Source organism: Rhinatrema bivittatum, chromosome 3 (assembly GCF_901001135.1).
Source record: "Rhinatrema bivittatum chromosome 3, aRhiBiv1.1, whole genome shotgun sequence".
Classification (NCBI taxonomy): domain Eukaryota; kingdom Metazoa; phylum Chordata; class Amphibia; order Gymnophiona; family Rhinatrematidae; genus Rhinatrema; species Rhinatrema bivittatum.
Window position 1 is genome coordinate 501,918,939 of NC_042617.1, and position 23,622 is coordinate 501,942,560.

General features: G+C 44.2%; 1 protein-coding gene across 1 annotated transcript in view; it reads right to left on the bottom strand.

The window, feature by feature from the left end:
- Positions 1-416: 416 nt before the first annotated feature.
- GATA4 (GATA binding protein 4) overlaps positions 417-23,622 on the bottom strand; it is a 108,645-nt gene continuing 85,439 nt past the window's right edge. The window contains 4 exon segments of the mRNA XM_029596140.1: positions 417-3,533; positions 3,651-3,784; positions 9,161-9,248; positions 13,414-13,539. Coding sequence (XP_029452000.1) covers positions 3,378-3,533; positions 3,651-3,784; positions 9,161-9,248; positions 13,414-13,539 — 504 coding nt within the window. The 3' untranslated portion in view covers positions 417-3,377.

The window sequence follows — 23,622 nt, forward strand, 5'->3', positions numbered from 1 at the left end:
TCTTATAAAATCCAGCGTACTTTTGTTTGCGCCTGGTGCACGAACAAAAGTACGCCCGCGCGTACATTTATAAAATCTACCCCTTAGAGAATAGCCACTGCCATTAGCAATGGTAACATGGAATAGACTTAGTTTTTGGGTATTTGCCAGGTTCTTATGACCTGGATTGGCCACTGTTGGAAACAGGATGCTGGGCTTGATGGACCCTTGGTCTGACCCAGTAAGGCATTTTCTTATGTTCTTATGTTCTTAATCCTTTCTGGGGTTCTATAGTGTTGTCAACATAATTCAGTGATCAATTTCCTTAAACATTTTTCTTACTGTATTCTTTGATCCATCATTTTCCATTCATATCGTGTTCTGTTTACCCACCAATTTTTTAGCTGCATTTTCACAATAATTCATTTGCACTTAAGTTCAACAAAGAAGCTTTATTTCTATAAGTTCCAGAGGTGTAGAAGTTATGTGTACTAGTATCCATATGCCTAATAAAATTTTTACATCTTTCAAATTACAGCTGGGTTTGCTCTCAGAAATAACTGTTGTGTCCTGAGGGACTTCTCAGAGTTTAGAACATTAACCGAGGGATATGGGGCACCACAGCAAAGCCAACTCACAGGATTTCAGAAAGATTAACAAGACTCAAATCAACATTTAGAGGACACATTTCACATGGGTTTTATATGCAGAAATAGGCTTTTTGAGAACTGCTTAACCTCTCTGCCTGTTGAAGTACATGCATAGTGCCAGCACACACATTTACAAGCAGAGAGGGTGAGCATAAATGGCGCAGTTGGGGAGGGGGTTATCACTTACTCATTGATGTGAATATGCACATATTTTCACTGGAGAAAGTCCCCGCCTCTATAGCGTGCATATTTTCTGCCCCAATCTTCAATGGGAAAGATTTCCTTTAAAAATTGACCAAAAGGCAGCGGGTACTTTGAAAGTTGCCCTCTAAGCCCCTCTGAACTTCATTTGCTCTTCTAATCAAGACACATTTCAATTCTTTCGGTTGGATAATTGTTCTAATTACCGGTATGTAATGATTTTGGCCAAACTAAGTAACAGCGATAAGAATGCATTGCACTTTCACAAAGAGAAAAACAATTGTTGGTCTGTTGGATGTCGGGCTTTGCAGAGGCCTAGCAGGGGGTGTTGCTGAAGAACATGGTTAGGATTTAACTTTCCAGTTCTTCTGCTGTTTGCAGCATAGACACAGGTTTGTCCTCAGAAGCAGTGGGTCATTACATCACCGACCTAAGAAGGGTTTAATTTATTAAAGTTTCCCTCATTCTAATGGGGGAAAATTTTCATACCCCCAAGAGTCATTTCTCTAATGTGGTGATTCGTGTTTTTTTGTTTTTGTTTGTTTTTTTAAATTGCTAATAATAAAGGATGCCTTTAGCAGAAAGGGATTGTGTAAAATAACCCAATGTTTGCAGTACTGGAGATAAAGGCAACACATGCATGCCTCAGTTTAGCCATTCCTACTGCTACAAAATGATTTCTTATGTTTTGCATCTGGATATGGCCATATACTAACTTAACAACTTCAGGTCATATGGTGACTTGAGTATATATGGAGTCATTTCTTACTGGCCAGAGAAGTATGACTTTTTAAATATATTAAACTTACCATTATTTTTGTTCTGCATATTGAGAGACCTATTTGTTTTTAGTTTTTATTTTATTTTTCCTGGGAACTTCAATGTTATAACCAAAAAAAAAAAAAATTCATTTGAAAAATGACTTTGCTATAATGCACAGGAGGAAAATCAGTAAAAAAATAATTTTTCTACTTTTCTTGGTTTTTGTTAAGATTGAAATTCCCAGAAAAAAGAAAATAAAAACTGAAAATGAAGGTCCCTATGCATAAGGTCTGTGGACAGGAAGGACCAAAAATTACTGAGTTAGAGATATCTGCCAGTTGAAAACACTAAAAAAACAAAAAACCCCCAAAAAGTATTTCAGCACACCTTTAAAATGGACACGTTCTAAGCTTCCCTTATTTCAGGTCCGGCAGTTTGAGGGATGCACAAGCTCCAGTCACAGTGTTCCATCTGAACACACCCTTTGCCTTTTTTTTACATTTTCCCAGAACAGTATCATGCAGCTGTCATATCTTCCTTAAGGGGAACTAAAGTTTGTCCTTCCACTCTCCTCAGAAGACAATGCACAGTAATGTAATGTGACCAAAACTAGATTTTCATGGCATGTGCAGGATGACATTTTGGTTGGTTAGCCACGAGACAAAGCGTCACATCCTTGATGATGGTTTTTGAACAAACTATTCAACTGTGTTCCTTTTGTGTGCTCGTGAGGGTCACGCTCACCAGATGTGGTTTGATGCCTGCAGAAGAAGCCAGGTATATTAAGTGTAGTTCTTCATAAAAAAAAAAAAATAAATGATACGGATAGCAACAAAATATGCAGAAGAATGGAAAAGAAATGAACAGAGATAATCCATACGGATGCATATAATTAGGGGGTATGTTGCATTAATAATGAAGGGCCCTCTTTTCAGGAGTATGTTTCATTTCTGTACTTATGGCAACAATTTTTTTAAAATTCCAGATAAATATCCTGTTTGCACAGAGCTGTTTCTCAGTCTAGGCCATTGCTACATGAGATATCCGAGAACCTCCTTCCTCAACGGCATAACACAACTCAGTCTTTCCAGCCTACTTCAGGAAAACATTAGCTTTGATATGTGGTTTTTGTCTCGGACATACTCTTCATGAGGTTCAAGTACAGGCTGATTTTTCTAGAAATGCTCCCTGGATTCTGAAGAAAAAGTCAATATTAAGCACACTCGTCAGGATCTAGGACCATTGGATAAGTTAAAAGCCAAGCCAGCAAATGTTTTGTAGATGTCTGGACAGATTCTTTTTTGTACAAAATTAAACTAACCAAACATATCCAACAACTGTAAGGGACCGACTCCGCCTAACCTAGTGTGGTCACTATTGGGCCTTTGGTAAACAGACTGGAGGCGTTGTCTATTCAGTAGCTCCGTGAGAAGAACATGCCATTCAAATCGGAGCTCTTCTTGGGCTCTGATGTGTGCTGTTTCACAGATAGCACAAGTTAATATAAAATTACTTTCAGATCAAGGGGAATATATTTTGAATGAATTACTGTTTTATGTTTCTATTGAATTTATTATGGGTTTTTTTTGTTAGTCAGAATTTAAACCCTCCAGCTTATTGGAAGTCTCAACAGTTAGACGTTTTCTTCCAGAATAGCATCACATCCTCAAGAAGAAAGAAAACAAGATTGATTTTTTTTCTTTATATAATATTGTCATATTCTAGGTGAGTCTGAAGTCCATAGGAGAGATTATACTTTTATGCAGTCATAGTGTTTCCAGGGCTTTAAGCTAAAACCAGGCTGTTCCAGGAGTCTTGCTTAGAGTTGGCTTGTGGAGATGCGGTCAGAGCAGAATGGTGCCCTTGTGGTGAAAGCTTCAGGCTTGAGAGGGCAGGATGAATGGAAGAACCATGCCCTGAGAGTGCAGAAATTGATGATGCCTAAGCAAGATGAGAGAGAAAACAAAGACAATCAGACAACATACCCATGGATTCAAAATGCAATTAAAATATGTTGGAATCGCCATTTTAAAACCATCTTTCCATCTCCACCCTTACCTGAGAAATGGCACTCGAGTGTCCATAATGAGATGAGAGCCCTGGTTCTGTCTTTATAGGACGCATGTCCTCTATGTTAGTGTTGGAGTTGGTGGAGCTGGTGGTAGGAGTGAGACTCTCGCTAGTGGCTGACCCTACAAAAGAGCAACAATTATAGATGGCTACTTTCTATGGTACATTATGTACTTGTATTGTTAATTTAATAAATGTTGACACATCCTTCCGGTAAAGCTGTAGAAGATGCCCTTACTCATCAGAAGAGTAGAAAAAAAGAAATGAGACAGAACGCTCTTGCTGGGGTTGGAAGTCCCCTCTAATTCCAGTAGGGCTACAAACACTTCCAAGCATTTTTAAGATACATAAACCTTAGAGGCTCTTTCAAGTGTAAAAGATGAAAGTCATTACTCTCAATGTGTTCTATTACACATAAAGCTGAACATGATATCCTTCTGCCAGAAGCTACAAAGAACCAATAAGTGGTACTTAATAGAGATGTGCTTCGTTTTTTTCTACCGGGTCGTTTTTTGGTTCGAATACTTCGTGGTATAATTCGGGTCTTCTCGTTTCGTTTTCGGTTCGTTTGCCCGAAAACGAAACGAGAAACCCGAAACCGGACCGAAAAACGAATCGGTAACGAAGCGAAAAAAAAAACCCACCCCAAGCATTTAAAAACAATTTTAAGCATTTTCGTACATATATAACAACCCCCCCCCATCCCGATCCCTCCCCAAGACTTACAAAGATCCCTGGTGGTCCAGCGGAGTCCCGGCTTCCATTTGCCATGCCCTCCGTGCCCTAGTTCGTGCCAGTGCAAGCCGCGCGCCAAAATGGTGCCGAATAGCCCGAACGACCATGTCACAGGGGCTTTCGGCGCTATTGGTCAGCCCCTGTCACATGGCCATCGGCGCCATCTTGTGCTCCTATCATGTGACAGGAGCTGACCAATGGCGCCGAAAGCCTCTGTGACATAGTATGGGCAAAGGCTATCGGCGCCATTTTGGTTACTGGCAGCCGAAAACGAAATCGCTTTCGGACCCTTGCTGGACCCCCAGGGATTATTGGCAAGCCTTGGGGGGGTCAGGAGGGGGCTCCTGACCCCCCCAAGGCTTGCCAATAATCCCTGGGGGTCCAGCAAGGGTCCGAAAGCGATTTCGTTTTCGGCTGCCAGTAACCAAAATGGCGCCGATAGCCTTTGCCCATACTATGTCACAGAGGCTTTCGGCGCCATTGGTCAGCTCCTGTCACATGATAGGAGCACAAGATGGCGCCGATGGCCATGTGACAGGGGCTGACCAATAGCGCCGAAAGCCCCTGTGACATGGTCGTTCGGGCTATTCGGCACCATTTTGGCGCGCGGCTTGCACTGGCACGAACTAGGGCACGGAGGGCATGGCAAATGGAAGCCGGGACTCCGCTGGACCACCAGGGATCTTCGTAAGTCTTGGGGAGGGATCGGGGGGTGGTGTATTATAATTAATTTAAATTTGGGGTGGTTTTTAATTTAAAAAAAATAATTTTTGCCCCTCTCCCCAGGCAAACCCGAAAACGAATTTTCCCCCGAATTGCGGGGAAAATTTTGTTTCCGGTTTCGGGGGCTCCGAAATAACGGCGTTTATGTCGTGTTTCGGATACTCCGAAACAGAAACGAATTAGGAAATTTCGTTAAATTTCCTAAATAGGGCGAAAAACGAACCACATCTCTAGTACTTAACAGGGCTCTGGCAATGGCATAGTTAGGAGAGAGGCTGCATTAAAATGAGTTTCTAAAAAAAACAAAACAAAAAGCAAGAGCAGTATTGTAAACTTGGAGCTATTGGAAGTTTAGTGCCCATAGGCATTGTTCCCTTTTCTCTCCCCTTCATCCAACTCAGAGTACCTTTGATAACTTTTAGAATGACTCCTTCAGACAGCTAAAATGGATTTTATTTGTACATTTTGCTTTTTAAATTTTTAGCCAGCTGGAGCTCCTCCAAGATGAGCCATGTAAGCAAAATAATCAGTTGGTCTATATTAATTAAATTACAAGTACACTGCGTGGATAAATTTGAAACCATTTGAAATCCTTGCCAACCTGGTTGCATCCAGGAAAGGTAAACCATGGAGAAGAATTAATTTATATAGGGCAGACATACAGTATGTCTCACTGTGTGAATATTTTGACAACAGCTTAACCTTTTTCATTGATATGCTTAACCTTGATCTCAGGTTTAAGCAAGCAGTGACCTTTCTGACATAATTGTAATCCTTGTGATTTACTGAATTGGTTGCGTTCCCCGCGATCTGGTGTTGCCTGTTAACAGGAGCAGTAATAAATAGTAAGTGAAACCTGGTAATTGTATTTGCAGTCCATTCTCTGGCAAATGATGGGTTGTGTAGATCTGGATTTTAGATTTAATTACTTGCCCTTCCAAATCCTAGCTCAAGGCAAATTACAATTGGGTGCAGATGGTAGGTTCCTGCCTCAGATAGCTTATAGTCTAAGGGGGGCCTATTTACTAACCTGAAGTAAAATAGTACATCCTCATACTATTTTACTGCAACTTATTTCCATGCAGGATTTACTAAACTGCGTGCAATGCAACTCATTTACCATGACTATGTTGCACCTGAAATAGCCAGCGAAGCGCACATATAGCTAATTGCAAATTCTGTACATTTATTTGCATTTTACTGTGCACAAACTCATTTTCATAGCTTAATAAATAGTCCGCTCAACTTGTACCTCAAGTGCAATGGAGGGTGAAGCAATTTGCCCAAGGTCACAGGGAGTCTTAGTAGGACTGGAATCCCTGGTTTTAGTTCCACTGCTCTAACTACTAGGCTACCTCCTCCATGTACCCTAATAGCTCCTCAATTTCTGTTATACAAAAACAGGGAAATCTGTGCTGAATTTAGGTTTTACCGCCTCTAGGCATTAATAGTGCTGTTGCCCCCTGTCCCCTTCTCAGACAATAAAGAGCAGAAGGGCTCAGAAAAGGCCTTCTTTGCTCTGCTCTCTCTGCTCCAGGCAGATCTACTTCTCTACTTAAGGACTGGAGGATAGCAAAGATAATGCCAATTTCCATAAAGGGCTGCAAGGATGCCCTGAGTAACTATAGACCGGTAAACCTGCTGTCTGGGCCGGGTCACATGGTAGAAGCTATTGTCAAGAACAAAATGAACGGTCATATAGATAAACATAGCTTAATGAGGAAGACCCAGCAAGGGCTTTAGCAAAGGGGTGACTTATTAACCTGCCCGAATTCTTTGAAGGTGTGAAAAAGCATGTGGGTGAAGGTGACCCGATCAATACAGTGTATCTGGATTTTCAGAAGGCATTCGATAAAATCCTTCATGTCAGACTTTTCACGAAAACTAAAAAGCCAATGGGATAGGAGGTGATGTCTTACCCTGGAGTGGTAACCGGTTAAAAGATAGGAAAGAAAGCGTAGGACTAAATGGTCAGGTTCTCCCAGTGGAGAAAGGTGAATCGTGGATTGCCCCAGGGATTTGTCCTTGGTATTGTTTTACTGTATTCATTAATGAGCTAAAAAAGGGGAGCAGCAAGTGACGTGATTAAACTTGCAGTTGCTACAAAAATATTCAAAGTAGATAAAACACAGGCAGACTGTGTGGAACTGCAGAAGCCTCCAGAAAAGGAGAGGGCAGGTGATTTGTCTTCTGGCTAAGGAAAGAGCATCTTGGATTTTCATCTGGTTGGAGAAGAATTCCAAGATGGGGGTTCAATCAGGTCTCTAGGAAAAAGAAAACCTTTAAGCTTGGCTGGAATACTGGATGCACAACCAGGTATTTGATGCTGTTGAACGTGGAAAGTGGGTTCCTGAGGCCTGAGGGTGTATCTGAACGATGAGAAACCCTTTAGGAGTAAAGGGAAGGCCAAAGACTCTTGCCACTGTTTTACCTGAGGTTCCTGAGGAGAGGCATTTTGAGGTTGTAGACTAAATAAGGGCTGTGACTGATTTATTTTGGGGGATGCTATTACTGGGAAAACTATTGTTTTGTACTGCTGAACCTTCGATTTGTCGTAGGGTAAAACAATTTTTTTGTTTTGGACCATAACTCGTAATTTGTGGACTGTTTTGTCCAAGACATTGAATGTGACCCCTTTTCCTTCATAGCAGGAGCTGTTTTTCCAGATGGCACACTAAGTTGCGAAGTCCTCTGGAGATCCATGAGTCTGCAACATTCTGTAATCTGTTTCATGGCACTGAGCTGGGGGTATAACATGAAACCTAAGGCATTCACTCACAGCTCCATATATTTTCCTTCTGTTACTTCCTCCCAGAGCCATAGCCAGGCAATTTGGCACCTATAACCATATGCTGTGCCGGATTTAAGACGGGGGGGGGGGGTTGTAGGGGTAATGGTGGCTGCCCTAGGCATCAGGCCCAAGGGGGCTGTTACCTGCAAGGCTGCTTTACCTATGAGCATAGCATGTGACTTGTTGTTTAAATTATACAAGGCTGTGCCCTGATGACTATATTGGTCAGTTCCCTGAATCTCAGGCAGCAGAGAACAGCCCACTGCTTTCTGTTTCAGCCTCACCCCTGCCAGGTAGCATGCAAAGAACAGGAGGGGGCCAGCTTGTGAACCTGAAGCAGACAGAACACAATAGAAAGCACAGAAGAGTTTCACTGCCCCTCCTTGCCTCTTGTTCCTCCCTCCTTCATGCCTACAAGGAACAGGAAGGGGATGAAGCTAGATTGCAAAGAAGACAGTTTTTTGTCTGCATATTTCTATTTCTAATTTGCGATCCCTTATTCTGTATTGGGTGAGGGTCTGTGTTCTGTGTGTGTGACTAGGGTGATTATTCTGATAGCATGTAGTTTCTGGGTAGGGATCTGAGGCACTCCAGATTGTTCTGTTTTCCCAATAGGAAGCATATTGGTGTTTTAAGGCTTGGTAGCAGGGGTAGCAGAACACCTTTTTGGTTGGGGAGGGCAAGCCAATCAAACTCCATCTCTTCCCCTTCTCCCCACTCTCCTCTAGCTCTTTCTTTATTCCCCCTACATCCCCCTTTCCCCCCTCCCATGCAAATCAGGGGCAAGAGGCTAACTCAGATATCTAGACAAACCCCTTTGAATAGTGACTGGATAGGTTTTAGTGGATATGTACTGTAGAGTGCAATTCCAATCTTACCCCTAGATTCATCAAAATGCGTTAATAACGCATTGATAACGCCTGCGTGCTGAGGGAAATTTTAGAATTATGGTGCGGTAAACTTATCGCACCCTGTGATTATCCCTATTTTTCGCTGAGAGAGAGAGCCTAACGCCAGGAAAAAAGTTGTAGTTATTTCCGGTGTTAAAACCGTGCGATATTGCCCCTCATTTCACTAAATCCCGCCTGTCCCAAAAATTTGCATTCATGCCATACGTTACTGTTCTTAGCGCATGCGTTATGGCGTTAACGCCATAACGCATTTTGATGAATGGCCCTATTAGTTTGATTCTGAAGGTTGATCTTTGCGACATGTCCTGCTCATTGAGCTGCCTCTTCACAGCACTCACCTGTAGGTGTCTTTGGTTTATTGAGGTTCTTCGGTTTACGTTTCCTGGTCTGAATTCCCTCTTTCTTCATTGCTAGTGGTCTTGGTACCTGCAAAGGGGGAAGGACTGTTTTCATTTTCTATGTAAACAACATGTTGAAATTTACAGCTGAGAAAAATGTATCCAGCATAATTGCATGACACGTCATGATGCACCACTAGATCAATCGGAGCAAATCTGCTGGTAAAGCCAGGTACCCTCTCATCATCGTGGAGAATCCTGCTGAACTCTCTCTACTGTAATGAACTCTTGCATGGCTGATGAAAGTGTGGTTTGCTTTTTTGTGGTGTCAATATGCAACAACCGCCTCCGCTTTTGGAGGCTGGGCAGGGAATGGTGGTACAGTTCGATTTATTAATTTCAGAATGAAGGCAGAACTTTAAAACTACATCGTAGTTGAGCAGTTTTATATAATATATGTAGAAGCATAGAAAGATGATGGCAGAAAAAGACCATATGGCCCATCCGTAAGATAAAAGTGAGGTAATTTTCAACCATTCTGCATTGGGACAAAGCGCATAGGTCCTTTTTACCCACAGACCTTGCATGAATCTTGAAAAGAGGATGCTCGTACTTTTGCTCTGAAACTTGGAATTAGAATTTTTGAGGGATTTTATAAACTATCCTCAAGACATTTGTGCCTGCTTTTTGTAAAGGTACTTATTTTGTGGAAAACAATCTGAATCGATTTTGAAAATGCAATCTGTGTGATTTTTCCTTCCCTAAACTGGAAACGCCACCGCGAATGCCTCATCAAACTGCTCCTAAACCCGCATAACTCTGAGCCTCAGCAAGGGAAGGCAGTTTACAGAAGGCCAATTTACTTGGGCAAAACACAATTTGCCCACACAAACTGCTTTGGAAATTGTCCTTTAGGAGGGTTTCAAAGGAGTATCTGCAGCATTTGATGCGCAGAAATGTTCTTTTACTTAATCATCCACCTGACAGGTGGGCAAACTTACATGCCTACCTCCTGTACGTGTGTTACATTACCCGTTCACAGGGGAAGGGTTGGGGGTGGGTTGGGACTTGCATGCAGACCTTTTCATTTCTAAAAGTAGGGATGTAAATCTAAAAGAAAGAAATTCTGCACACATTGTAGCTGGCAAATGCGCACACCGGTCACATCAATTGCTTCCATTTGTGCGGGTAAATCTGGTGAGATGATTTTCAAAGCGGACCAACCCGCATAATCCTCCTTTGAAAACCTTTGGTGGCTAACTTATGCACGATGCTACAAAATTACCCCTGGCATCTGCTAAGTGAAAGTTCACCTTTCTACCAACATTAACTTTGAGTTGGATCTATTTTTACCTCTTTTTAATAATTGCTTGCCCATTTATAACCCTTTTCATTTACAGGCCGATACAGTAAAATCGGCAGGAGAGCCGGCACTCCGAGGCGAGCGCCCGCTCTACCAACGTGCGCCCAGGCCACTTTTCTGGGCGCGCGATCCAGTATTTAAATGAGGGTCCGCGGTAAAAAGAGGTGCTAGGGACACTAGCGGGTCCCTAGCGCCTCCTTTTGGCCCGGAGTGGCAGCTGTCAGCGAGTTTGACAGCTGACGCTCAATTTTGCCGGCGTCGGTTCTCGAGCTCGCTGACAGCCACGGGTTCGGAAAACGGACGCCGGCATAATTGAGCGTCCGTCTTCCGGGCCGCGGGCACATTTAACTTTTTTTTTTAATTTTGGGGCCTCCGACTTAATATCGCTATGATATTAAGTTGGAGAGTGTACAGAAAAGCAGTTTTTTCTGCTTTTCTGTACACTTTCCCGGTGCCAGCAGGCGTTAATTTCTGAAAGTAAAATGTGCGGCTTGGCTGCACAGAGTGCACTGTTAGCCCGCGATTGGCTGCGCGTTTTCGACGCGCTATTACCCCTTACGTATAAGGAGTACTGTATCGGCCTGTTAGCGAGGCCATGCATTTTTATAGGGTGTAGGAAGAGTGCGAGCCTTTATTCAGTGCACTGCGATAGTTGATCTGAGTTGCAGTTTTAGGGCTTAGTGAATCGAGGTCTTTTGCTTTTCAGGTTAGCTTGGGCTGTGGATTCTTGGGGGCGGGGGTAGTATTCACAGCCCCAGGAGGGGAGGGAATTATAGTCCTTGTGCAATGCTGACATCTGGTGGCCAGACCTAGAGCCCATGATTGTAGGGTTCCTGACGGAGCCCTGACACATGATCCCTGCCGGCCAATGACTGTTGCGCAATCCCTTACTGAGTGAGTTGGGAGGGGGTGTAAATTAGGGGAACCCACCCAGGCAGTTGTGAATGAAGGGCCAGAACCTAGCCCTGGCTCTGATTGAACTGAAAGTACAAAAAGTGCAGGAGGGAACTGAGGCATCAGAAAATAAAAAGCTTTCCTAGTTCAGACAGAGCAATGGCCTATTGACAGATCAACTCTGTGTCTCTTAATTTACTTGCATCTTTGTTTATACCAAATCTATCTTCAACAAAAATACTGGGGCAGATTTTCAAAAGGTTACGTGCGCCGGGCCTATTTTCAAAAGGCCCCGCGATGTGCGTAAAGCCCCCGGGACGCGTGTAAGTCCTGGGGCTTGCAAAAAGGCAGGGAGAGGCGGTCCAGGGGGCGGGATGAGGTCAGAGGCTCCCGGCACAGTGGCCATTTGCTGCTGGGCTGGGGATCACGCGCTGGCAGTTGGCCGGCGCATGCAACTTACTTCGGCCCCAGGGCCGAAGTAAGTTTTACAACCAAAAAAAAAAAGAAAAATGTAGGGGAGAAAGGGCGGGGGGAGAGAAGGGAAGGTGGGGTGGGGGGTAGGGAAGGGGGGAAGGCAGCGCGGCTCAGCGCGCGCAAGGTGCACAATTGTGCACCCCCTTGTGCGCACCAACCCCCGATTTTATAACATGCGCGCGCATGTTATAAAATTGGGCGTACATGTGTGCGCTCCGGGTAGCACGCGCACATGTACGCCCGCGCGCATGTTTTAAAATCTACCCCACTATTTCTCCCACCTGCAGTCCACTCAATATAAATTATTAGCATCCTGGGAGAGTTTTCTGTACTGATCATTAACATTCATTCATTGCTTCCACCTGTTTGAAAGGGACAGTGTCAGGGTAGTAAACTCTGGAAACTGAAAATCTCTAAAACTTTATGTCACCCCTAAATAGTTATGCCTTACTATTATTATTATTTTTTTTTAAGCATTTTGACTGGTTTCAACCAAACTTTCAGCAGTTTAGGACAGCATACCCACCACTGTGGCCAATATTTGCAGCCTTTGGGCAGTGGCACAGACATGCAAACTGCAGCGACGGAGCCTCAGCAGCAGTGCAACAGGAAGACTGGCTCAGCACTATGAGCCACTTCAGTTTCTCAAATTAATTAAATCTAACTGAAATTAGTGGCTGTATGCAACAATTGTTTTTCTGAAATTTATCAGGGGAAAAGGCTAAATAATATGCATGCAGCAACAATAAGCAGCACCTATGGTTTTATAATTCACTTCCCTCAGGAGTCTGGGAATTCAATTTAGCTTAGAATATTTTAAAAACAGTACTAAGGCATTCCAGAGTATGGGGTCTTGCCCACCTCACACTTCGACAGTCCCTTTGCCACAGGCCACGTGCAGTGCCTTCAGTATATCTGAGATATTAACATTCTAAGACATCCTGGAATGTCTTGCATCGACTTTCTGTTCAAAGCCAAATTAAGAGCCTGATTTATTAAAAGCATTTTTCCCATTCTGTGTCTATGGGGGAAAAAAAAAGCATATTGAATCCGGCTCCAAATTCAGTATTTGGATTCTTCTAATCTCAAGTTAGTCTGGGTTTGGGCCTATCTAAAGGCCTCACCCTGACTTTGGTTTGTCTTTCTAGCCATGAATAAGAGAAGAGACAAGAAAGAGCAACAACAATATAGTGGTTCAATTGTGTAAGTTCTCTTCCTAATTTACAAGTACCCTAGAACATTCAACTCAAGTTCAACGCAACTTTGAAGATACTGGGAAAGATACTGTGAGCACTGTTGGATTGTGGTTTATTCTTTCTGTGGACAGAGTTAAAGAACTGAATGCTCCCTATGATGCTTGTCTCTTGGTTCTGCACACCTGCTGCTCAGTTTTGCTTCTCAGGTTTTTGTCTTGCTCGCTTGTCTATTTCCAGTTAATAAGAACTGTCAGCCTCAATCTAAATGCATGACAGTCTGTCCAAGTTCCATGCTATTAGAAGTGCGTGTGACAAAGGCTCATTACCCCATGTAGCTTCATGTATAGCCCACAGGCGTTACAGACCGGCTCACCCTCTGCGTTCCTGCGCCACAGTGTGGTGGTTGTTGTATGACAGTTAGCACATGATAGTCCAATGCGACGGGAAGCTGACTGTAAGAGAAAAAAAAAAAGAAAGGAGCCACATAATGATGGTATGAATTTCTCATTTTGACCAAGAGTTATACCACAAGCATGACAAGACTTATTCAAAGCTTTCTAATCGTGCCACCCCCATTAGTTTTCAGATGATGCATTTAAAATATTTCATATATCACTTCTACTTACAACCAAGTTTCAAGGTTCCTGACCATTTTAGGTAGTAGTTAAGAACAGAGCGCTGTGAATCTGAAGGTCCTGCTTCCTTTCTCTTCTCCATGTGATCAAAGCCCTACACCTCTGAGAGCTCAAAATTAAACTGTAAGCAACCTGGCATAAAACTGGAGCATACTTTAGGCTTCATAGTTTTAATTTACCAGATTGATTAACTTTTCTTTCTCCCAAATGCTTCTCTGATCCCAAACAGGTTTTACTGAGGGCTATCCCTGTCTTCATCCCATCCCCTCTGAACACATACTTTACTAATGCAACATAGCAGCATCTGTTTATGGAGGATGAGCAGTAGTTTTCAATCTTGTTCTAATAATATTTTGTCCACTAGAGGGGGCTAGAATTAAGAATAAATGCCTCACAGATAAGACCTTGCTATCCCGAGCAATGTAACATACAGAGCAAAAACTAGGAATATAATTTTGTTCACCTGGCTTGCTAATTTTGGCAAAAACACTGCAGGTGCTTTGAAAAAGCATTTGAAATGTGAGAGAGATATAATAAACTGAGAAATTATACTGAAACCACTATAAATTTGTTAGTTGAACTATGTCTAGGACCTCTGATTTCCTGTGAAGCCATGGCAAATGCCACCGAATGTGCCTTTAGCCACAGAATCAGCTATGCTGTGCTCTACAGAATCATGGGAAAACAGAAAACTCTACCACTGCCACCTCCTATCACCCAATCATGCTGCCTTCCCTGGAACACCACACTCTTGTTGTTCCTGCCTACGCCTGTAAGCCGGGGAGCGTGACCACCTGGAACATATCGCTCCTTATCCGAGACAGCTTTTGTCATCTTCCTTTGTGCTCCAGTCTGCTGGGTAGCTAAACATGAAAGAGTCCATTTTTTTTAGTTCACACCCATTACCCCTTCCCTCTTATTTCCTACTACAGGGTCCCACGATAATCCAAACAGCCACCATCAGCACAGCAGTTACCTAAACATCCAGAGCCCTAGATCAATGTGGTCTTTCCAGACAGTACTCAACCACCACTAACCCTCTGCACCGACCCAGTCACCACTATGAGTGCATAAGCCTTATGACAGATCTGGCTATGTAAACACCTGCGTTTCCACTAGGACTTCCAGGCTTTGCTCTTCTTGCAGCCTGCCAGACTCGGCCGCTAATACATTTTTCTGTTGACTCTTCACTTTTTTTTCCTTTTTTTACAAATAGGGATCCTCTGTGCTTTTCCCATGCCTTCTTCAAAATCCTCCCCCCTCTGGGCCACACTGCACCTCTCTCCTTCACCTTTCCTCTTCCATCCCGCAGGACATAACCTGTTTCCCAGGCCCCTTCCACGAGGTTGTCCTGTGGAACTGACCTGGCATCCAACAGCCATGGAAGACTGAGGGGGACTTAAAGGGGCCATGCCCTTTAAATGCTTGACCTAGAGAGGGGGCAACAAATATAAAGTTGGTAACCTGGGTGTACTTTCTATTCATCTGCCACTGTACCTCTTCTCTATCAGATCTCATTCTCTCTTCTTTTTGGATTCCCGCATCTCCCTCTCTTTCTCATTACTTTCCCATATCTGAGCTGCTGCTCACATGCAACCTCAACAGTAACTTTTTGTTTCACTGTGAAAGCCAAGTTCTTGTTGGCTTCAAGTGGCTTAGTTGAACCATGGCTATAGGCTGAGGGGGTAGGGGAGAACCAAGACCAGATTAAGAGATACTGAGGCCCTAATCTCAAGTTTAAGAGACCCCATAGCATTACCAAAAAATGTAAAACTTCAATTTAGATTTGTATTTAGAGGCCCTAAACTGTGTTGGCATAATGTGGCTGAATCTGGCACCAAGAGAACCTGTGGGAGTCAGCATGTGAGGATGGAGGGATAGCAAGGGATGTGACTAGAAGGGGAAAGGATGGAATGTGATTGGAGGAGGGGGTGAAAGGTATGTTGGGACAAGACCTGGGTCTCCAGTCTCCTTCGATTCTCAGAATATGCCACTTCCCATAGAGTCCAGCTGCTGGTCCCACCTTTCCATGCTGCGATTCTTTGCCGACCTGGCATGCCTTTCCCTCACTGCAGCTGCTGCTGGACCCTGTGCCAGCAATGTTTCTTGGCTCACTAAAGCTGAGATGACGCTCAAAATCGTATAAATGAGCAGGCTGCTCCTCCAAATGATTTTCAAAACCTGACAGACTTTCTCAAATCCTCTGCCATAGAAGTTATTGATTTCCCCATTTTGTTAAGTTTCCTTAATATCAAAACAGGATATAAGTAAATTGATGGTATGTTACTTTAAAAATTTAATTGCTTTGTTCCATGGCAGTAAGGTTCATATGTTTCCGGAAATATCAAAGATCACACAGGAAAGACGCAAGGGTTTCCTAAATATGAGACAGGAGGTGATATCTTTTGGGACTACCTTTTTATTACGCTACCCCTGCAAATGTATCATAAAAAATGAATCTGATATATATTTTTTTTTCTCCAGAGCAGCTGAGGGCTTACTTGGACTCTTTTTCCCCTCAAAATACCATAGAGAATCAGGGAGTATAGGTTAAAGTAGAACAGCACCGTTATCAGGTTAAGCTTTGTTTAGAAAATAATTTCCTAAATTCTCCTTGAAGTATACCCCCTAGGACTTAATTATAATGAGAACTGGTTACTACATTAGAATATAATTTTCAAATTGTTTGTTTAATGAGATGTAAATTGTTTCTTCTAATGTAATGTAACATGTTACCTGTAATACTTTACAATACAATATGTATTAGAAAAGTGATAAAGAATTAAAAAAAAAAAAAAAAGCTGAGATGAATAGTCCAAAGCTATTTCCTGTTCTAACTGTAAATTGCAAAAAAAATGGGACAATATTGTTGGCATGACATTGCTCAGCATCAGTGAACAGAGCATCATGGAGCAGAAAGAAGGATGGCGTGATGGCACCAAGTAAACAAAGATGCATAGAGGTTGAGGGAGAGGGTGAGATGGACCTCTGTGAAAAGGAGAAGATGGAGGGAGAGAAAGAAAAGTTATATGAGGGGTAGAGAGGATGGAATGAAGGAAAGGAGAAGATGGATGGAACATGCAACTAGGGAGGAAATTCAGAGGAGAGGGAGGAGTTACAGAGAGGAAAAGAAGGGCAGGAGTGGAAGAGGTAGGGAAGTAGGACTGGAGATGAAAATGGGAGGAACGCTAGAGAGACTGGAGAGGGAAGCACAAAGGATAAACTGAGGAAGAGGGGATCAAAAAGTGGAAGATAGGAGAGACGGAGGATGCAAGGAGGTGAGAGGAAAATAGTGGCAGGTACAAGTAGAGACATGCTGTTTTGGAAGAGGGTGGAAAAGAAGGAGAAAGAAAAGGCAAGAAAAAGGAAATTAAAAGGAAAATAGTGAAAGGGAAAATAAAAATTGGGAAACATTTAAAAATGCACAGATTTTTAATAAAAGTGGCTCTTTTGCATATTAAGCAGTACAAAAAGTTCAGGCTATATCTTAAAACCTGTGCTGCAGATTCTGTCTCTGAGCTGCTGCAGAAAACTGGGGGCCTTGACCAAACATCTGCACTGAAGTGTCCTGCTTCACTCCTTTTCTATAACCTTGCATATTTTATTTTTTTTTTGTGCCAACAATAACACAAGGCAATCTTTTGTAGATTAATAAATGCTTTTCTATTCCACACCATTAGAGGTATGATTTCTTACAACACAAGCTTGCAGTGTGCATTTATATTGAATGCTATAACTAAAGATTTTGAATTTCTAGAAATGCCATGATTCTTCCTTCTGGGCACAGTAGATATTTGTGATTGTGATGTGGGGAAAATAGCATCCCACAGTGTAGCATTTTGAGCCATTCCAGCATTTACTGTGAGCTTGATCAGCTGCAGTTGAACAGGCAAGAATGCCTTAGCAATCCCTGTACAGGCAAGAAACAGGTAGGAATGATTCAAAGGTTCTGTGCAATAGAGATATGAAAACATTTTTCACTGGTGAAAGGACCTCAGTTTGCAGATACGGAGAAATTACTTACCTGATAATTTCGTTTTCCTTAGTGTAGACAGATGGACTCAGGACCAATGGGTTATATGCTCCACTGCCAGCAGATGGAGACAGTCAGGTTTCAAAGCTGATATCACCCTAGGTACACCCCTGCAGTGACCTCAGCCCTTCAGCATTCTCTAGTATGTGGACATACTATTGAAAAAACTAAATTAAAACCAACTCAACTAAAAATCGGACAACCATAACTGGACTCAACCAAACATAAATGCTGAATCCCAGCAAGATTATAGATGCCCTGATCTAGGGATTGGGCAACGGTTTACCCGTAATCTCTTGGAATCGATATTCATATCATGGGCGATTTCTTGACACCGTTCTTGAGCAGCCATGGGTGGGATGCTGAGTCCATCTGGCTACACTAAGGAAAACTAAATTATCAGGTAAGTAATTTCTCCATTTCCTAGCGTGTAGCCAGATGGACTCAGGAACATTGGGATGTACAAAAGCTACTCCTGATCGGGGCAGGAGGCTGTCCGCGGTCCAGTTAACACCACCCTCGCAAAGGCTGCGTCCTCTCGGGCCTGAACATCCAGGCAATAGAACCTGGAGAAGGTGTGTAAGGAGGACCACGTCACTGCTCGGCAGATGTCAACAGGAGACAACAGTCTAACTTCTGCCCAGGAGACTGCCTGAGCCCTAGTGGAATGAGCTTTAATTTGAAAGGGTAATGGCTTTCCTGCCTCCACATAGGCTCCCGTGACTACCTCCTTGATACAGCAAGCTATAGTAGCCCACGAAGCTAGTTTGCCCTGCCTCCTTCCACCATGAAGAACAAACAAGTGGGTCCATCTTGCGGACCGGTTCTGAAACTTCCAGATACCACACCAAAAGCCTACTGACATTTAAATGGTGGAGGAGGCAGTATTCTTCCACGTCCTTGTGCCTATCTAGGGATGGCAACGAGATGGACTGATTCAAATGAAACTCCGAGACTACCATGGGCAAGAAGGATAGAATGGTACAAAGTTGTAATGCTCCTGGAGTTTATTTATTTATTTATTTATTTTTATATACTGACATTCAAACTAAAATATCACATTGGTTTACAAAAAGTAAATAGCGCTGCTTACAATAAGATCTTCACAGCATTTCTCAAAATAAACAGAAATTAATGGAGTCATCTGGAGGAATGGTTCCTGACACGACAACGCCTATAGTTCAGAGATGTGACAAGCCAAGCATATAGCCACCAGGAACACCGTTTTCAGGGTTAACAAGCACAAGGAAAGACTGCGTTGCAGTCGAAAAGATGGCCCTGCAAAAAAGTCCAATACTAGATTAAGATTCCACAATGGTACTGGCCACCATAGGGGCGGCCGGAGGTGCTTTATCCATGTCTGGATGAGCCGACAGGCGGATTCCATTCACCTCGCCCCTGAAACAGGAGGGAGCCGCTACCTGGACCTTCAAGGAGTTAAGGGTCAAACCTGGATTCAAGCTGTCCTTTAAAAATTCCAGAATTAGTGGGATTTTGACCGTCCAAGGGGAAACACCACATACCTCTCAACAGGCCTCGGATACTCTCCAGACCCACACATACACTAAGGATGTAGAGAACTTCTGCACACAGAGTAAGGTGGCAATTACTGTTGCCGAATATCCTCGCTTCATTAGGTGAGCCCTCTCAAGGGCCAAACCATAAGTATCGAGATGGATCCTCGTGAATGACCAGCCCCTGCTGAAGCAGGTCCCTGTGTGGTGGGAAGCACGGGGGGAGGGGGGGTCTCCACCAGGAATCTCCACATGTCCACATACCACGGATGCCTGGGCCAATCTGGGGCTACTAGTAGGAATAATCCCCTATGGCACTCGATTCTGTGAATGACCCTACCCAGCAGGGTCCACGGAGGAAAGGCGTATAGCAAATCCTCTTTTGACCAGGTCTGAACGAGAGCATCGATCCCCAGAGCCCACTGATCTCTTCTGCGACTGAAGAATCGGGGAACCTTCGCATTGTGAGATGCGGCCAGTAGGTTGATGGATGGGAGTCCCCAGTGATCTACCACCAGCTGAAAGGCTTTGGCCGACAACGCCCATTCTCCTGGATCCAGAATCTCCCTGCTTAGAAAGTCTGCTCTGACTGCGATGTGGGAGGCCGAGATCATCTGTAGTTGCGTTTCCATCCATTCCATAAGGAGATCTAGCTCCTTTGACAATTGCAGGCTCTTGGTTCCCCCCTGGCGGTTGATGTAGGCTACCATTGTTGTGTTGTCCAACATTACATGGACCGCTTGCCCCTGGAGTATGTCACTGAATTGTAGACATGCCAGTCTGACTGCCCGGGCTTCCAGGCGGTGTATGTTCCAGAGTGCCTCTTTATCGGTCCTGCAGACATTCCACAGTTGTATGGCCATTATCACAGAGTGCAGAGTTTCCATACAGAAATGAATTACTCGCAGATGTTGGTTGACATTCTGAGGTCCAGGATGGGGCAAAAAGAACTTTTCTCCTTGGGTTTTCTGGCCGCTTTCAAATTTGCTTCCAAAGAGGAGTGATCCCTTAAAGGGCATCTTTGTGAGGTTTGCCTTAGAGATTGCATCTGCTGACCAATTTCACAGCCATAGCTGTCTTCTGGCCGCTACCACTGAAGCCACTCCTCTGGCCAAGGTATGGACTAGGTCAGAGCCCGTGTCAGCTAAAAAGGAAGCAATGGGTTCCAAAACCTCTCTGGAATTCGTCCCTGAGTCATCCACCTCCCGAGAGAGGAGCAGATACGAATAAGCTACCAGTGCACAACAAGAAGCAATCTGTAAGGGCATTGCTATTGCGTCAAAGGCTGGTGTAAGGATGGACTCCATCCGCCTATCTTGTGCATCCTTCAAGGCCACTGCACTGGGATTGTTGTTTGCTTCGAAACGGCGCAGACCAGCGTATCCACTTTAGGGAAATGCAGACGTTCTCTTGCCGCCGGATCCAGTGGGTATAGAGCTTCTAATGCTCGTCCACCTTTCAAAACTCGCTTCAGGGACGTCCCATTCTAGGTCAATCAACTCCTGGATAGCTTTCTCCTGGAAGCTAGAAAATAGCAAGAGGCTTTCTGTAGAGAAACCATAATGGAATTCTTCTTTGGTTCCGTCATAGAGTCCGCCCCAGGAACTCCCAGCATCTTCAAAGTCTGGGAAACCAGGGCCGGCAATTCATGGTCCGATATGGTTCTAAACCCAGAGGGATTTCCCCATCTTCCAAGGAATCTGCATCCCCTTCTTTGTCCGTGCTGTCCAGGTGAGGCGAGGCATGTCTCGAGGCCTGCCTTACTGGCTGGGGTTATGTCCAGACAGGGGCAAGTGAAACAGACTGCGCCTGTACGAAGGCTTTAAGGCCTTGAAAAAATTCCACCCACGTGAAGGCAGCTGGGCCCATGCCTAGCCCAGGAAGTACTGGGGTAGGTGCTGCTGGATTTCCCTCTCCCATGGAAGACCCATCTCTGGGATTACTCAGATCCAGGGTAAAATTGTGGCCGACCCATCCTCTGATTAGGAGGAGCCTGGCTTAATAAAGTGTGGGGAGGCCATCTCTCCCTGGGCTTCCTCACAGGTCAGACTGTGTAGCCCTATTATGACAAGCAGCGTAGAGAGAACGGAGCTAGGGACGGTAGCCGCACGTTCAGCCGGCTTGCGCTTAAAAAAATGTGTGTGCACAGGTTTCGGGCACCTATGCAGGCTGCAGCAAGGTGCACGTACAGCCTGTGCACCTGGCTTTATCTAAACTCTGTGCCTAGAAAGTAGTGCATGTATGTATGCATGGCATTTTGAGCACAGCGCGTGTACAAAGTTGGCATGCACTGCGCATACCAATGCTCCATGTTGGGCAATGGAGGACGCACAAGATGGCGCTGCCGTGGCCTACCATGCTGTGTGCCTACAGAGCCTAAAGCGGGGCCTAGCTCACAGGGGGCCACTCAACACGCTTCGAAGCCCACTTCTCTTTACACCAACAGGATTGGGAACAACGTCCGTACGGCACGCCGAACAGGGAGACCGGAGGAAGTCTTACCGAACCCCTCCAATGTCTCTGAATCGGGAGGAATCCTTTTTTTTTTTTTTTTTTTACTTGGGCTCAGCGCTTACCGGCTGAGTACAGAGACAATCTCTGGCTGTGGGGGGAGAGGGCTTTGGCTGTCACTGCCGCGCTCGGCTTCCTGCACCTGCTGCATTTCAGCTGCTTCAGCAGCAAAGTCCATGCCAGAAACCGGCTACCAGACCAAGGCACACCTCTGAGGGATTTCAGTAATCACCTCAGGAATTCTCAACTGGGGGTGGGACCTTAGGCATCACCGCAGGAAAGCAGGGTTCAATCTTTTAAATTGGAGAAAGTAGAATTTCCTCTTCTAAAGGGTACAGCGATCCCCATAGGGAAAGCACATCCACATCTGCTAGGAGAGGGAGAGATACTGAAGGGCTGAAGTCACTGCAGGGGTGTATTTAGGGTGACGTTAGCTTTGAAACATGACTCCATCTCCATCTGCTAGAAGGGAAGCATATAACCCATTGGTCCTGAGTCCATTTGGCTACACGCTAGGAAATCTTTTTGACTTAAATTTACCCTGATTTAATTCCTGTTCTTGCAGTGTATGTACCATTTTTCTTCATGCTACTGAGTTAATAGTATCCAGCGGGAAGATGCCTTGACACCCAGAACATTATAGGGCTTTCTGATTTACTTTGTTATTTTTGGACAAGTTTCTTTGGTTTATTCTTAAGGCTAAAACCTTCAGGGCTCAGCATCTGATCTATAAGAGGTTTTGCCATATATTTATGTCCATAGTAAAATCCTTTTGTAAGTCAGGCCCATGGAACTGACTGAGGACAAAGAGGTCATTATCCAGCTGAGCAAGTTAGCTGGATAAACTTATCCGGCTAATTTGTCCGGGATAGTTAGTGATATGGTTGCACCGCTAAATGTATCTAACTATCCAAGACTTAGCCAGATAACTTTATCTGGCTAGCTTTAGGCCTGCTCAGTGGCAGGTTTAACTTATCTGACTAATTTAGCCTTATCCGCTAACTTAGCTGATTATAGGCTAACTAAATTATAGGCAGATACAGTACAGTGCGCACTGTTAACCCGCGATTGGACGCACGTTTTCGACGCGCTAGCATTACCCCTTATTCAGTAAGGGGTCAAACGCGCATCCAACCCCCCCCCCGAACCTAATAGCGCCCGCAACATGCAAATGTATGTTGATGGCCCTATTAGTTATGCCCACGCGATTTCAGAAAGGAAAATGTGCAGCCAAGCCGCACATTTTACTTTCAGAAATTAGCGCCTACCCAAACGTAGCGCCTACCCAAAGGTAGGCGCTAATTTCTCTGGGCACTGGGAATGTGCACAGAAAAGCAGTAAAGACTGCTTTTCTGAGCACCCTCCGACTTAATATCATGGTGATATTAAGTCGGAGGTCCCGAAAGTTACAAAAAGTTAAAAAAAAAAAAAAGAAATTTGAAGTCGGCCAGCGGCTCGAAAACCGGATGCTCATTTTTGCCGGCAAAAAGAGGCTCCCTAGCGCCTCTTTTTATCTCTTTCTACCACCGGCCCTAATTTGAATACTGAATTGCGCGCACAGGAGAGCGGACTTTACTGTATCGGCCCGTTAGAGGGGTAAGTAGCCACGCCCCAAAATACCCCCATTCTGTCCACCACTTAGCCGGATAACTAATTAGCTGGATAAATACTTATTTGGCTAAGTGGCAGCCGCTGAACATGTCTAAATATTCAAGCAACACCTCTTAGCCAGTTAAGTCTGTACTTGTATGGCTACGTGGGGTTGAATATGTTTGTTTGAAAACTAAACAAGTAGTATCAAACAGAGAGCCTTCAACAAAAAGGGAGTCACTGGCTGGAGTG